At 27.8% G+C, this 15,080-nt stretch overlaps 2 protein-coding genes across 4 annotated transcripts in view; one reads left to right on the plus strand and one right to left on the minus strand.

The window, feature by feature from the left end:
* Positions 1-15,080, minus strand: part of LOC113385741 (adenylate cyclase type 8-like) — a 19,805-nt gene continuing 4,725 nt past the window's right edge. The window contains exons 7-25 of the mRNA XM_026623580.1: positions 11,320-11,464; positions 10,873-11,009; positions 10,488-10,637; positions 10,142-10,289; positions 9,664-9,744; positions 9,260-9,402; positions 8,619-8,786; positions 8,185-8,306; positions 7,532-7,610; positions 6,624-6,780; positions 6,435-6,527; positions 6,231-6,374; positions 4,138-4,357; positions 3,817-3,924; positions 3,658-3,731; positions 3,244-3,442; positions 3,015-3,139; positions 2,500-2,574; positions 1-194 (exon numbers count right to left, since the gene is read on the minus strand). Of these exons, the coding sequence (XP_026479365.1) occupies positions 57-194; positions 2,500-2,574; positions 3,015-3,139; positions 3,244-3,442; positions 3,658-3,731; positions 3,817-3,924; positions 4,138-4,357; positions 6,231-6,374; positions 6,435-6,527; positions 6,624-6,780; positions 7,532-7,610; positions 8,185-8,306; positions 8,619-8,786; positions 9,260-9,402; positions 9,664-9,744; positions 10,142-10,289; positions 10,488-10,637; positions 10,873-11,009; positions 11,320-11,464 (2,506 nt within the window). The 3' untranslated portion in view covers positions 1-56. The remainder of the gene's footprint in view (positions 195-2,499; positions 2,575-3,014; positions 3,140-3,243; positions 3,443-3,657; positions 3,732-3,816; positions 3,925-4,137; positions 4,358-6,230; positions 6,375-6,434; positions 6,528-6,623; positions 6,781-7,531; positions 7,611-8,184; positions 8,307-8,618; positions 8,787-9,259; positions 9,403-9,663; positions 9,745-10,141; positions 10,290-10,487; positions 10,638-10,872; positions 11,010-11,319; positions 11,465-15,080) is intronic.
* The window catches only part of LOC113384463 (CDK-activating kinase assembly factor MAT1-like), a 25,109-nt gene continuing 22,679 nt past the window's right edge, over positions 12,651-15,080 (plus strand). For all 3 annotated transcript variants that reach the window (XM_026622178.1, XM_026622177.1, XM_026622179.1), the window contains exons 1-5: positions 12,651-12,837; positions 12,949-13,245; positions 13,415-13,644; positions 14,114-14,292; positions 14,605-14,722. In XM_026622178.1, coding sequence (XP_026477963.1) covers positions 12,714-12,837; positions 12,949-13,245; positions 13,415-13,644; positions 14,114-14,292; positions 14,605-14,707 — 933 coding nt within the window. In that variant the 5' untranslated portion in view covers positions 12,651-12,713 and the 3' untranslated portion in view covers positions 14,708-14,722. The remainder of the gene's footprint in view (positions 12,838-12,948; positions 13,246-13,414; positions 13,645-14,113; positions 14,293-14,604; positions 14,723-15,080) is intronic.

Here is a 15,080-nt window from a genome sequence, read left to right on the forward strand (position 1 = left end):
GTCTATGTATGTTTAATAATGTATAATTCTATTTGTCTATTTTTAAATAGTTCTTTTTACATTTTCGTGGCTTCTTCAGTAGTTTCCTCAAATTTTACGTATGAATTTGGTTGTATTGGAATTGCAGATGGCTTTTTCAGAAGTCTGTCGTTTTCTCCCAATCTTACGAAGTATGTTGTAGTCATTCCTTTTCCCTAAATGGTTAATATAAACATGTAAATATGAGATAATAAACAACCGATAAAACTACCCAAATAATATTACTAAATAAAATACTTTAAAATATTGAGTTATTAAAAACTGATTGTAGTAAAACTTTAATAACTTTTGAGAAGCTATATTTAATTAACTCCATTTTACTTTATCAAGTTGGTTTAATTAAAATCATATTTATTTGATTAAGATACTAAAAGCAAATATATAATAAACTTGTTAATGACAATCAATTACAATTTTTATCATATTATTTATTTTATTGTATGATTTTGTAATCAAGAGCCACGTATTAATAATTTATTAGACAAAAAATGTTGGAACACAGTCACACACCCGACATTTAGTTTGATTAGTGAGCAATTTTTAGATATATATATATATATATATATATATATATATATATATATTTGTTGGCACTATTTGTCTCCCTTACATTAAAAATCTCTTTCCTATTTGGAAAAAACTATTTGAATTCGCGGATTTGCGTTTAGTTTGCAATATTGATCAGACTCTCAACTTTTTATTTTCGAACTTAAAATCACCGACAAGTTTAGATCGTATTTCTAACATCGTGTATAAAATTGACTGTACAAATTGTGAGGCCACTTATATTGGCGAAACTGGACAACATCTAAAAAAACGTCTTAGACAACATTATAACAATTCCAAAAATAAAAATCAAAATCAAACAATGATAACTGACCACATACAAAGTTTCAATCATATTTTCAATTTTGATGTGGCCACAATTTTATATCACGAATCGAATACATCTCAGAGACGCTTTTCAGAATCTTGTCTGATACACCTTTACAAAAATAGTTTAAACAAAAGATTGGATACTTCCTCACTGTGCGAGAATTACCAAGTAGTCTTAAACAATGTCTCGAAATTCATACCTTTAAAATAGTTACCTATCATGATCGACGTTTAATTATATTAATTTTAATGCCAATTTTTCTTTTTCTTTTTCTTTTAATTTTGATCTCAATTTTACTAATTATGTCCACCCTCACAATTGTCATGTTTTCATATTTCACTATATGTACCCTCTCGCGTTGTCAAATCTTAAATTCTTTGGTCAGTTCGTTTGCCTTGTACCTTAGCCCTCAACATGTGGTTCGCACATTGACGTACATTCAGTAGTCACCCGTACATCGGAGCACAGAAATGTACGGCGTGATGTACTTCACAAATTCATAAAAATCTCAGTCAAAAATTTATATATTGTTCAACTTAAAATGACAAGGATTGTTTTTTAGTGCACTGTGAACATTTATAATATGAAATATAGGATGCATTGTGAATATGAAATATTAGGATTGTGCATTGTGAACATTTATAATATGAAATAATTAGGATTAATTCAATTACATGTAAGTTCATACCATATCACTTCTTATATATTAGTTTTATTTAATAATTTCTATCTGTTCTTTCAATCTAGAGTCCACTGAAGATGACACAAAACAATGTGTCGAAACGTATGGAATAAATAAAAATGTTTTAAAGTCATACAAATTTTTTAATTGATGTATTGCCCTGAAAACTGAATATCACATATTTCAACATCAAAATTATATAAAAAATTTAATATACACATATATATATATAGATATATATATATATATATATATATATATATATATATATATATATGTAAACGGGGTGATAGTCATGCAAGAAACTAGAATAAAAAATATCTCAAGTAGTTTGAAAATTGGAAGCTTTTAGATGCAACCTAAAATATAAAAATTTTTTGGTTGCTATGGTTTAGTTTTATTAATTTTGTTACATTAAGCTTTGAATCCGTAATCAAGAGACACCCTATACTTATATACCAAAAATAATTTGATATATATATAAATATCAAATATATATATATATATATATATATATATCAAATTAACTATTAAATATGAGCAAACAATGCTCTTTTATGTACTCTATATTAAGTATTTTAAATTTTAGAAACATTTCGTGACTCAGTTTGTCTCATCATCTCTAGGATTGTCTTAGAATCATGAGTCTTGTGCACTAAGAGAACACGAATGTTTTGGTTTATGTTTTAGTGATTTAATTTAAAATTATTACACTAATGATGAGACAAGCGGAGAAACGTTTTTAAGTTTAAAATACTTAATAAATAGTGCAAAAATAGAGTTTTGTTTGTTAATATGGCATAGTCTATAGTCAAGTATTTAATAGTTTCTGCAAAATAAATAAATTTCTGTAATAATTTTAATACAGAAATTCTATCAATATTTTAGAAGATAATCTTACTTTTATAAATATTTCATCACGGTATTCGCACTGTACATCATGCCGGGCTAATATCTGCGCCGTCCTTTGGTTCACCTGAAATAGAATTCATGGTATTATTATAGTTCATATATGTAATATGACTTGCCTTTATTTCTAAGAAGTTTCTTTGGAAAAACATTTAGACAATCATATTATAAAATCATATAATATTTAGTAAATATTGCCAGTAATTAGAAGACCCCAAGAAAAATTTAATTATGGATGCTAATTGATTATTGATAGTACAGTCAAAACGTTTAATAATTAGGTAAGTGTTAAAATTCAAATATAGTATATATTTTAAAGTTTTGTATATCACCCTTCCTTATAATTTGATTCTATTATATCTTAAGTTCTCATTGCCCTTTCTTATAAATTAATTCTATTCTATTCTCAAAAAATATTTTCAATATATAAAAAATCCTAATTAACATCAGAGAGAGAGAGAGAACACTCAATATATGGTAGGTTGCACCTGAATTTTTGTGTTTTACCTGAATTTTTCCAGCTTGTCCTGTTGTATCTAATCTTGAAGCCATATTTACTGCGTGACCCCATATATCATAAAGCGGCTTTTTTGCACCGACCACTCCGGCAGTTGCATTTCCGTAATCTATTCCTGAAAGTTCAATTTTTTTATTCAGCAAGTTCATAGTTTATATCTTTTCAAATGCATACATTTAGAAGATAATAAAATTTTTAATGTAAGTAATAATTCGTTACCTATTCTAAGTTTGAAAGTTTGAAATGTCGATCGATTTTCTATGCGGAGAGCGCTAATCATATCAGATGCAAATTCAGCCAAAACAAGAACCACGCCTTCATCTGGATTTTCCTCCTTGCGCAGGCCGCAAGCCGCCATATAAGTCCAGCCTGACATTTTTATTTTCTCCACTGAAAATTTTCGCTTTTGAAATAATAGCTGCAAACACATAAAATATTTATATATATTGAAGTCAGAAGGCACTTACAAAATCTAGTTGCAATTATTAAACTTATTTATCCAATTATGTTCTATAATAATATACATCTTCTATAAAGGTATGTACTATAATATATCATTTCACAAAATAATTTTATTCTGCCTAGTACAGTAGAGAGTACTAATAAATATAAATTTAACATTGATATATTTACCGTATCAAAAGCACAAATTATAGTGTTCAGTACTCCCAAAACACCTTTTTCCGATAGTTGAGCAACTTCTTCACCTAATAAGTAATATTTCAATTGTTAGATAAAATATCAAATATCACATTCGATAAGTTAATGGAAGTTAAGTCCAAAATAAGTTACCTGATACCAATTCTGCGTCTGTTATGGATGCAAATAATACAGCAACGTTTGGATGTTCTTCATAATATAGTTCGCCCATATTTTGGGCTGGGTCTAAGAAATAGTTCGCTGAAATCAAATCAGATTTAATAAATTGACGTTTCAGCAAAGAAAACAGATAAATGTATTTGTTTATAAGTTTTTCTTTGTTTTGCAATATATTTGAATTACTTTGATTATCACTTTCAGAGTTATCTAGTGTTTTCAAGTCAATAAGCTTTGTGATAAGCATTGGATATGAGCTAAAAATTTGAAATCGTGTCTAGTTTTTTCTCTACTTGCCTGCAGCTTGTGGTAGTATATTGGCCAACAATACTTTGTTTACGAGGTAAGCAGTATTAAAACTTTCTCGTTCATTGAGCAAAATCTGTTTCCACCTGAAATCTAATCGCTGCACCCGTTCACATTGACGATCCGTTGCAAAGACCATCAGGAACACCACGCTCACCGTCAACGTATGAGCCCATCGTGGATCTAGGGTCGCATTCCAGCTAGATGAATTCTTAACACAATTATATATAATCAATTTCCTAATTTCTTATATTCAATATCACATATTTTTATTCAATGAACGAGTGCCTATTGGATTTTTAAGGTAAACAGGGAGGTCATGGAAATAGGATGAGATTATTGATGATTACATATCGTATTGCTGATGACATGATTGCAGCGAAATTTCAGAACAAATTTTATGATAACCTGTTTTTTATGAAGAAGAAGAATTCTGTTGTAAGACATATGACGCTATATTTTTGCTGCGCAATAGAAGTTTGACTTTTTTACCGTGATATAGAGGATTTGTGCTTTATCTTATATATAAAAATGGATCGCAAAATATGTTGGTAAGCGCATAACTCAACAACGCCTGGACCAATTTGGCCAATTCTTTTTTTAAAATGTTCGTTGATGTCCAAGGATGGTGAGAAAAAATCGAATAATTGCCGGAAAACCCTAAATACAGCCCTTTCTTTTTTACGTACAAACGTTTTCTAACTAAAACGTAGAATCCCTTTCCTTATCTATGGTAGAATCAATTTGAGCTTTAATTTTTTTATAATGTGTAAATAAATAAGGTGAATTAGCGAATTTATAAATGTAAACTGGTGAACAGGTAAATTGGAGGATATATAAAAAGGTAGAGAGGAGAAATGGTAGATAGACGAATATGTAGACAAATAAACAGGTTGACTGGTTAACTGGTAGACATGTAGCAAGGGATAACAGGTAAATTTGTAGGCTAGTAAAATGGTTGATTGATAAGCAGGTTGATAGGTAAATTAGTAGACAAATTGTTAATCAGGTAAATTGTTCAACAGGTAAATTATTGAACAGGTTAATTGGTAGACATTTAGAACGGGATAACATGTAAATTGGTTGGCAGGTAAAATAGTGTATTGATAAACAGTTTGATAGGTAAATAGGTTGACAGGTAAATTGATAAGCCGGTAAAATGGTAAATTGATTAATAAGTTGATAGGTAAATTCGTAGGCAAATTATTGAATAGGTAAATTGTTGAACAGATAGTAGTAACGTTAAACTAAATGTAACAAATACACATCTTTGTTCAACTTTTCAATTTAAGCTAAATCATGGCAAAGCGTGAACGGGTACAGCTAGTTATTGATATAAATGTTTTTGGATTCTGCCCCATTGTAAGTTGCACTGTTAAATTAATATTTACAAAATTTCAATCATATGCATAACCATTATAAAACTTATTCCGAAGTTTTGGGTTCATATTAATATAATATTTTGGAAACATCGACATACCGAACTTAAATATCTTTTTTTTATTTCGACATAAAGTCGACGGAATTGAAATTGCCTAATTATATTGCGCGTCAATTTTTAATTGAACTGTTACCAATATATTTTATTTAACAATATATTACTTATATTATCATTTTCTACGTTGTACCAAAGGATTCATCTGTGACTTATAAATTACTTTTTAATAACTTTTATTTTCATATTATTTTTCATAGTTTATACGGAATATTTAAATAATTAAACTTTTACTAAATGTTGATCTTTAACGGTATCTAATTGCGTATTATTATTATTGAAACTCCCGATAAGTAAATTGAGGCGTGAAAAATAAATTTATTGTAAAAGACCGAAAATGTAAAATGCAACAGAACTTTATATTGAAAATTATATAAATTTTAATAAGTTACGAGCAATGATTTTATGCCTTCTTATTTAACTACTATTACCGTAAGATCATAACTCATTATTCTGTTTCAAAACCATGTCATTTTAATAAGCATAATTTTGAACTAGTTTTAATAAAATTGTATATTACATCAATGAAATGTATTCTTATTTGTACTTATTTTGTATAATAATTTTACCAAATGTTGTATAAACTTACCGAATATAAATCAGTTCTAAAAAACCATATTATCCAGTAGTATATTATAATCACAGTCAAGCCAGTCGATAATTTTAATAAATAATGAATTTTATAAAACATAAAACACATCATGATAACTAAAGAAACACTATAGGTTGTGAACTGAAATAAAAAAAAAGTTAAATATATACTAAATTTAATAATTACATTTTGTAAACATACCCACACTGATATGGTGCATTTAGTAACAACTCGTAAAGCACTTATTTCATCACGAGTAATGGAAAGGCGTTTTCCAAGATTATCACAAAAGTGCTGCAAATTCACATTCAATGTCATTATTTTTATATTCTATCCTCTAAAATATATTATTAACTTAGTTTAGTTATTTAAAATTAAATTGGTAATTACCAAATTGATCATTGCACATGTGGCTAATATTAATATTAGGCCGCAGTAGACAAATGAACGAATGGCGGCGCTTGTGACAATTTTCCTTGATACAAGATATAACGCACGTGTTACAGCCCATTTTGGTTTTCGTTGAGGAGAATCCGGAGAACTTGTTCTAGAAAAATGCGTTTTATTTGAATATATATATAAATGTTATGTATGGAGCATAGCTCTGTACGGATCAGAGACATGGACTCTGAGAAAAGCCGACAAGAACTATCTGTAGAGTTTTGAAATGTGGTGCTGGATGCGAATGGAGAAGATAAAGTGGATGACAAGATAACAAATGAAGAAGTCCTAAGAAGAGTGGGCGAAGAAAAGACTCTACTGAACACGATTCTGAAAAGGAAACTGGATCGGACCCATTCTGCAAAATAATGCATCCTGCACGACGGCGTTGAAGGCAAAATAGAAGGACTCAAAGGATTGGGAAGAAGAAGAATGCAGATGATTGATGACTTACGCGAGAAGAGGAAATACAGGAAACTGAAAGCCGAAGCACAGGACCAGGAAGCATGGATGCAGAAGTTTGTAAAGAAAAATTTATAAAAACGAATATAAAGTGATTAATGGTCATTAATAGTAGTTAATTAATACTAATAGATCGGCAATGAGAATAATAAACAACGGAGGGGAAGGACATCATGGATTTGGTGGTGCTTCTATTTAATATTTATTATTATATATAAAATTATGTGTAAGTACAATTTTAGCTTGAAGAAAGTTGCAAAAACATGGACGAAAAATTGAATCGTCATGGTTGCATACAAAATTTTATTTTAATTTCTTTGCAAACGAATTTAAGTTTCTACTAATATAAAATTTACCATATGATAAATTAAAAAAATATAAAAAAAGCTTCTTACTCCGATAGTCTTCCAGGTACAGCAATCGATGTTCTGTTAGCTCGAGAGCTTTTGGTACTCTTTCTGAATATGCCTAAAACTGTGCAATTTGATCATGAATTTTTTAAAATTAATATATAATAAAGTGAATAATAATATATAATAAAGAAGTATAGTGAATGGGAATCCAACAAAAACTTAAAGAACAATTTTAATTTGATCAATCTTGAAACTATAATACACTTTATTTGCCATTTCTTTTCAAAATTATCTTTCTTTTTTGCTTTTTATGTTTGATGTCACATGTAGTAGTCATATGAAATAAAGAAATAATGTAAATCTGATCAAAGAGGAAAAATATTACATCCAAAAAAATATCTGCTATTATTAACTACATTTTAATTGCATATTAAGCTTATTTAGTTATAGCTAACTATTTACAAAAAGATTGATATAATTAGAAGTTCAAGATATTAGATGGAATAGAATTATTTACTTCAATATTTAATCATGTAATATTAACTACTTAACTTTATAGTACTATATACTACTTATCTCAGTCTATAGACTATATAAATTTTAATATTTTAGCCATTATCGATATTATACTTTAGATACAAATATAACATTTATATAATGACTGCATGTCTGTATTTTGTTTCTAAATTACTAACCTGATGATGATCTATCTCTTGTATCATATTTATGCCACATCCAATGAGACCAAGATAAAATGATTGTTATAAATAATATTATCGCTGATCCCAGAAATATTATGCACATTGTTGAATCCCAACTGTAATATTAAATAAATACTGTAAATATCTAAATAAATAAATAAGTATAAATATCATACAAATATCATAAATATAAAATTTGTAATTAATCCTCGTTATGGATCATAGTATATGAGTTATGATATGAAAGTTCCTTAAAGTGTTTTGATTGAAATTTGCTAACAATGTATAACATTTTAAAAATCACTTTATACAGGTCGATAAATTTTAAATTTATCTTTCAGAATATATGATGCCATTAAAAAAATTGATCTCTATTTTTGTAAACAATGTAGTTACAAATAAAATTAATGGAATAGTTGGTTACTTACTCTACTAGTGAAAGCCTCTCTATCATTATTATAATTATTAATACAAAGCAAGCAGCAGCAACGTAGTATTTGAACAGTGGATCGTTTTGTTTCATATATGGCAACTCCCACGAAGAATTTTTGAAAATTGTAAACATTGGCGAGCAATTATTGCACGTAGTAAATTGCCTGAAAAAAAAGAAATTATTTTAGGCGTTTAAAAATAATACTGATAATAATAGAAAAAAATAATTAAATGCTCTTTTCGGAAGCAAGCCTGTAAACTAAATTATATATAATTCAACTAATAGATAATTTCAAAATGAAATACAGCACTTAGGATTGGTCTGAGTAAAATATTTTTGAATCTAAGCATCAAAATATAAAAGCCATCTATCATATTTCTAATTATTCTAGGTACTTATGTATTTTTTGAACACTTGGTGCAGTTTAAAATAAAATTATATATTTGTAATGACTCATTTTGCTTATTATACGAAGTAATAATTTATTATCTTATAAGTGCATTTGTTCAGTAAAGTCACTCGTTCCAAGAATTTTTTACTTGGGTTTTCTAAAGATTAGTCTTGACGACTTTTTAAAAAACGATATTTTTTCAAATTTAATAACATTGCAAGTTAATATTAAAAATAATCATTTACCTGAAATCACCTATTGGCAATTCATCAATCGATACCAACATATCTTCATCTGCTTTTTGCTGTATCATAACACTTCGTTGCGAACTGCTGTTCATAAATGTTCGTCTTTGTGAAACGATAGCAGAATCAATATTTAGAGACAGCTAAAATTTATATAAAAATAAAATTTAAATTTAAATTCTTAGCTTTATCTAAATACAGAGAAATCTTAGATGTTCCAATGCAGAACATCCATTTCCAATTAGAAAGTCGTAGGTTTTTTGAGTAATTTCATATACTTAAACAAAGCAAAAATAAATAAAATAATTCATTTTAGTATAAATATTTTGCATTGGAACGAGAGTACATAGAATGCATAAATAGTACAAAAAAATAATGAATTTCAATTTTAAAATATATCTTACCGAATGTGGCTCATTTCGGATGCTGCTTTCGTGTGAGGTTTTTGAAACTTGTCTTTGATAAATCCTGGGAATATGATCCTTCTATGAATAAAAATTTCAAATACTTGATTATCAACTTAATTAATGTAGATATAATATTTCTAATTAATAAGTATAAATGCTGTGAACTTGGAAATTACCACTGAATTTTACGTTGACAACGAATTTATATACTTATACAATATATTATTACAGTTTATTTGATATACATAGTAAGAATAACTTTAAAATTATATTGTATATTAAGTTACTATCATTTTATCACATAACCTGGAGCTTCTTTTGCTTTATTTGTATTATATGGAATAAAATTCTAAATGTTATATTTTTTTTAAAAAATAAGAGCCCTTTTACAATTATTATTGTCTTTGTTAAAATGCATGATTTTGAAACTGAATAATTATAAATACAGTTTTAATTTGATTGTAATTATACTTACAGTTTTAATTTGAGTGGAGATCAAAAATGTTTCAATATTATTTTCTACAAGTAGTGGATGAGTTCGGGCTTGAGATTTTTTTGGAGATGGCTCATATTTGTATTTACCATCCAAAAGATCCAATGTTTGTTTTGTTACATGAACTTTACTAAATAAACAAATATATTGGAAATATTTATTAGTAGAAATAATGAAATTTATTGTAGATATTTGACTTCGTATTTTGTAAATTTCTTTATCACTTGATAATACTTAAGAAAAAAAACTATTTTCCATTATATTATATTGTGTAATATATAATCATTAAAATGCATCAATATAGTTAGTTATTTTGCGATTTACGTACCCTGGTGCACCAGTTGATTCCATGATGTTGGCTATTTTTACGTCGCGGGACCATATATCATACTGCCACTTTTTTGCGCCCAAAACTCCACTAATTACATTTCCAGAGTGTACGCCAATTCTCATATCTACGTCCAATGATCGACGACGTCTATTATTATATTATATTATAAAAATTTTATAACTCATTTCTGTATGTAATTGCTACATTGCTACATAGTATTATGATCATGGATCAGTATTATATTCTACAGTTAACTTAATTATTTTTCTTGTAGGCAATTTAAACTATTTTTTCGGACTACACTAATTTTATATTTAATTGCAGTTTATATAAGATCTTAAAATATTTTTTCAAGATTATGTGTTCATTATAATAAAACTACCTCACTTCACCAATAATCGTGATCATCTCCAGTCCGAGATCAACGCAGTTTCGAGCATGTCTAGGATCGTGTTTAGGAACTCCTGAAACACAATAGTAGCAATCTCCCAGAAACTTAATTCGCAATACATTATGTCTCTGGAAAGAAAATCTCAATTAATAAATTTTAATTTAGGAACATTTATTTTGAAAAAAAAAACTGCTATTTCAATTGTATTAATAAGTTTCACAAACGTTTTGAAAGAAACAAAAATTTAAAATGATGTTTCTGAGATGTTGCTTAAAGACTGAAATAGTACAATATATAAAAGGAAGTAAAATAAAGTTCAAATATAACAATGCTGCAATGCAATTTTTCACAACTTTTAACGCAACTCAAACTAACTAACTTCAATTTGATAGTTTGGAGTCTATTATATTAATTAATGCTTTACTCTACTATACTTACTTCCGAGGCTTTATCAAAATGTCCAAATAATTCATTCAGTGTTTCTACTAATTCTCTTGCTGATAATCTTGTAGTCATTTGTGTGTAGTTCACTATATCTGCATACAAAATAGATACATCCAGAAATTCCTGAGCGTAAATATCTCTGAAAATTTATGTTAAGGGTTGTGAGATATATTGCTAAATATTTAAAAAATTAGAAACAAGTAGTACAAGTTTCAAAAGAATGAAACGTTTAAATTGGGCTATTGATCTTAATCAATGTATATCTTAGCTATTTTATTATTATTAAGTTTTTTTATTATTAGCCCTTTTCACTCGGATGCCGATTCTCCGGCGGCAAAATACATACAAATTTCGTAATTCGCGAGTGGAAAGGGTTAACTTCTGCGTGGAGAAGTTTGTTTGTTCTAGATAGGTCTACTCTCCAGTATATTATAAAAATCACCTATATCTTGATATCCTTGTATTTTTGATTTTCGAATAATCTATTAACTTCCCGTAGGGTAAGTTATTATAATCGTTCAAAAATCAATTTTTTTACATATCTTCACATTTCAAAGGTTTATGAACATTTTGGCATACCTCAGAAAAATGGATGTGTGTGTGTATGTGTGAAGACAATTTTTCGTCGACGATTTCGGGCGTATGGATGAACAGATTTGTAAAATTCGAAAAGCAATCGATTCCTATTGATAGAGAGATGCGCTGATTAGCTTTTGCCAAAGGTGCTAAAAATGGCAGTTTTTGAGAAAACTTAGCCGATTTCAATGATTTAAAAATATATATAAACGTCGTCGTCCAATTCAAAAGTTCTTATGTTTCATCTATAAACTACGAATAGTGGACGAAGTTACAGTACTTATAATAATCTATTTGAAAACATTTAATATTCCTCGAACATTGTGTTCCGGTAAGGGAAGTTCCAGCAATTTGCCTTAAGGCACGATGCCCTACACCACTAGTCTTTGTCTTTTTCGTAAAAAACTATTGTTGTTTTACATTGAATACTGAGTGATGACTGAAAGCTTGAGCAGTTCATGAGGTTGAGGAAAAACTGCGATTTAAAATAAATTTTTCAAATGTTAATTATAGAAAAATGGGCAATAATTTTTGTGAAAAATAATTAACTCAAATTAACTGATAACTTCATATACCCTTCTTTTATCTATGGATAACTTATTGTTAGATTGGGCTGTGTGACGCAACCTTTAGCATAGATAAGAATTGGTTTTCTTACATCTATACTTCTTATCTATGGTCTAAAGATTGTTGTATTAAAATAAACGTCAAATTTTCTATTATAACCACAAAAATGTATACATAAGAATTATTTTTTTAAGAGAAAATTTGTAGTGTATTTTTATTAATATAAATTTATAAATAATTATAAAATGGATGATCAAGCGTGTCCGAGATGTAAAACAACTAAATACAGAAATCCGTCACTAAAGTTGATGGTAAATGTTTGTGGTCATGCACTTTGCGAAAATTGTGTTGATTTACTTTTTCTTAAAGGTATACATCATACATTATTTTTTGTAATATTATATAATTTTTAATCATCGAATAAAATTGATTATTCATGACTATTCAATGTTTGTTTACTAATATAATATTTTTTTATAGGATCAGGTTCATGCCCCGATTGCAATGTACCTCTACGTAGAAGTAATTTTAGAGTTCAAATGTTTGAGGATCCCATGGTTGAAAAAGAAGTTGATATAAGAAGAAAAGTTATTAGAGACTTCAATAAAAAAGAAGAAGATTTTGCATCGCTGGCTGAATATAATGATTATTTAGAGCAAATTGAAACAATTATTTACAATCTAGTCAACAATATTGATGTATTGAATACAAATAAATTGATTGAACAATATAAGAAAGATAACAGAGAAATTATCTTGAAAAATAAATCAAAAATAGGTAGGTTATGTACTACCAAAATATTATTAAAGAAGCTGAGTTTATTTCTCAGCATTTGAATCCCCATATTTCCCCTACTATTAATATTTTCTCCATCTTCATATATGTATGTTTATATTTATGCATAATTTGTATTTTGTTTTAATCTTATGCCTAATATTCAAAATAGGGCGTGAAGAATATGAACTAGAAGAAATGTTAGAAATGGAGAAAAGACATGAAGAACTTCGACAACAACAAATATTATTACAAGAACAAGAGACAGCAAAGAAAAAACAGCGTGCGAAAGATGCATTGATTGATGAACTGATGTTCAGTCATGGTGACGCAAAAGATATTGTAAAAACATTTGCTACCAAACAAGAACAAGTAAAAGAAGAACTCAAAGAGATACCAAAGGTTTGGATAATAATCATTAAATTTTTGTCTCAGTGACATAGAATGTTACATTTTAATGATAATTACGTTCTATAGGAATGAGAAATAATTGAGAATATTGTTTTTAAGTTAAGAGCACAATATTTCATAAATCAATAAAATTGTAAACAAAATCTAGAGTTGGATATTAAAACATATATGTATGCTTGTCTATAATGGGTATTCCTCAATTCCTAATTATTGGTATTTATCAGTTCCTAATTACTGGTATTCCTCAAAATAATAATTTTCAAGATTAAAATAATCATTCTTGAAACATGTGTACTGTTCAAAACATAATTCTTGTGAACCGTGTATTTTATTTTATTGTTTTTTTATTTATTGTTTGCCTTCTTTATGGTAAAGTTGTGTGCACATTTTTCATTGTACAGTTTATGAGACTTGTGGATATTTATATATCGAAATTAATATTTTTTCAATTATATTCTAGATAACTCAGTTTTCAACTGGAATTCAATTTGGTCGCTCTGGGCAACATCAGTTTTTACCAGTACCTCAAGTGGAAGAAGGTCCTTTATATCAGTACACTGAATTCAGAGTAAATATTGAAGGACCCATGCCTCCCACATTTGAAGAACTAGATAACTTAGGATTTATAAAACATGTCAGGTAAAAAAATTAGAATTGTTAAAAATTGATTAAAATATAATAATTCTAAATACTTAAAAAATGAAGAAAATGTTTGTAGTAAATTTGAGCAAATAAATGTTCTATGATTTACCGTCTATAAGTTTAAAAAGTGGAAAATAGTTTTTTTGTGTGTAAAGAGAAAGAGAAGTTTATGTGAATTGGAAGCAATTTATCTCTAGAGTGTCTGCCTAACTTTTGAGTATTCATTGTATGAAAGTAATATGTATTAGATCGACTGAGCCTGATATATCTTCAAATTTTGATAGTACTAATGAAAAATAATTTGTTTAGATCAACGACAACTACTGAAAAAGCAGGCGGATATACAGCTCAATTAGCGTGTAGGAGAGCTTTAGAAAGTGCTCAATCTGGATTATATTTTCAAGCAGTATAATAAGAAATTTAATTTGTAAGTACTAAATGATATTGAATCAACTTTATATGTTAAATATGAAATGTAAATATAGTTTTGTTAATAATTGTTTAAGATTGTTTAAATTTAATTATTTTTAAAGTATAATATTGCTTATATATATATATATATATATATATATATATATATATATACGAGGTCTGTTCAAAAAGTACCCGGAATTTTCGTTTTTTCAAAAAAATATTTATTTATTCGTCTACATTAATGTGGTCCCCTTCAAAGTAGTCCCCCCCAGATATAATACACTTATGCCAGCGTTTTTTCCAATTTTCGAAGCACCCTTGATATTCACTTTTTGATATGTCCTTGAGCACTCTCAGCGATTTTCTTCAAT

This window comes from Ctenocephalides felis, unplaced genomic scaffold, assembly GCF_003426905.1.
Source record: "Ctenocephalides felis isolate EL2017-DRISC unplaced genomic scaffold, ASM342690v1 CF-g0.4_SCAFFOLD_03571, whole genome shotgun sequence".
In the NCBI taxonomy this organism is placed as follows: Eukaryota; Metazoa; Arthropoda; class Insecta; order Siphonaptera; family Pulicidae; genus Ctenocephalides; species Ctenocephalides felis.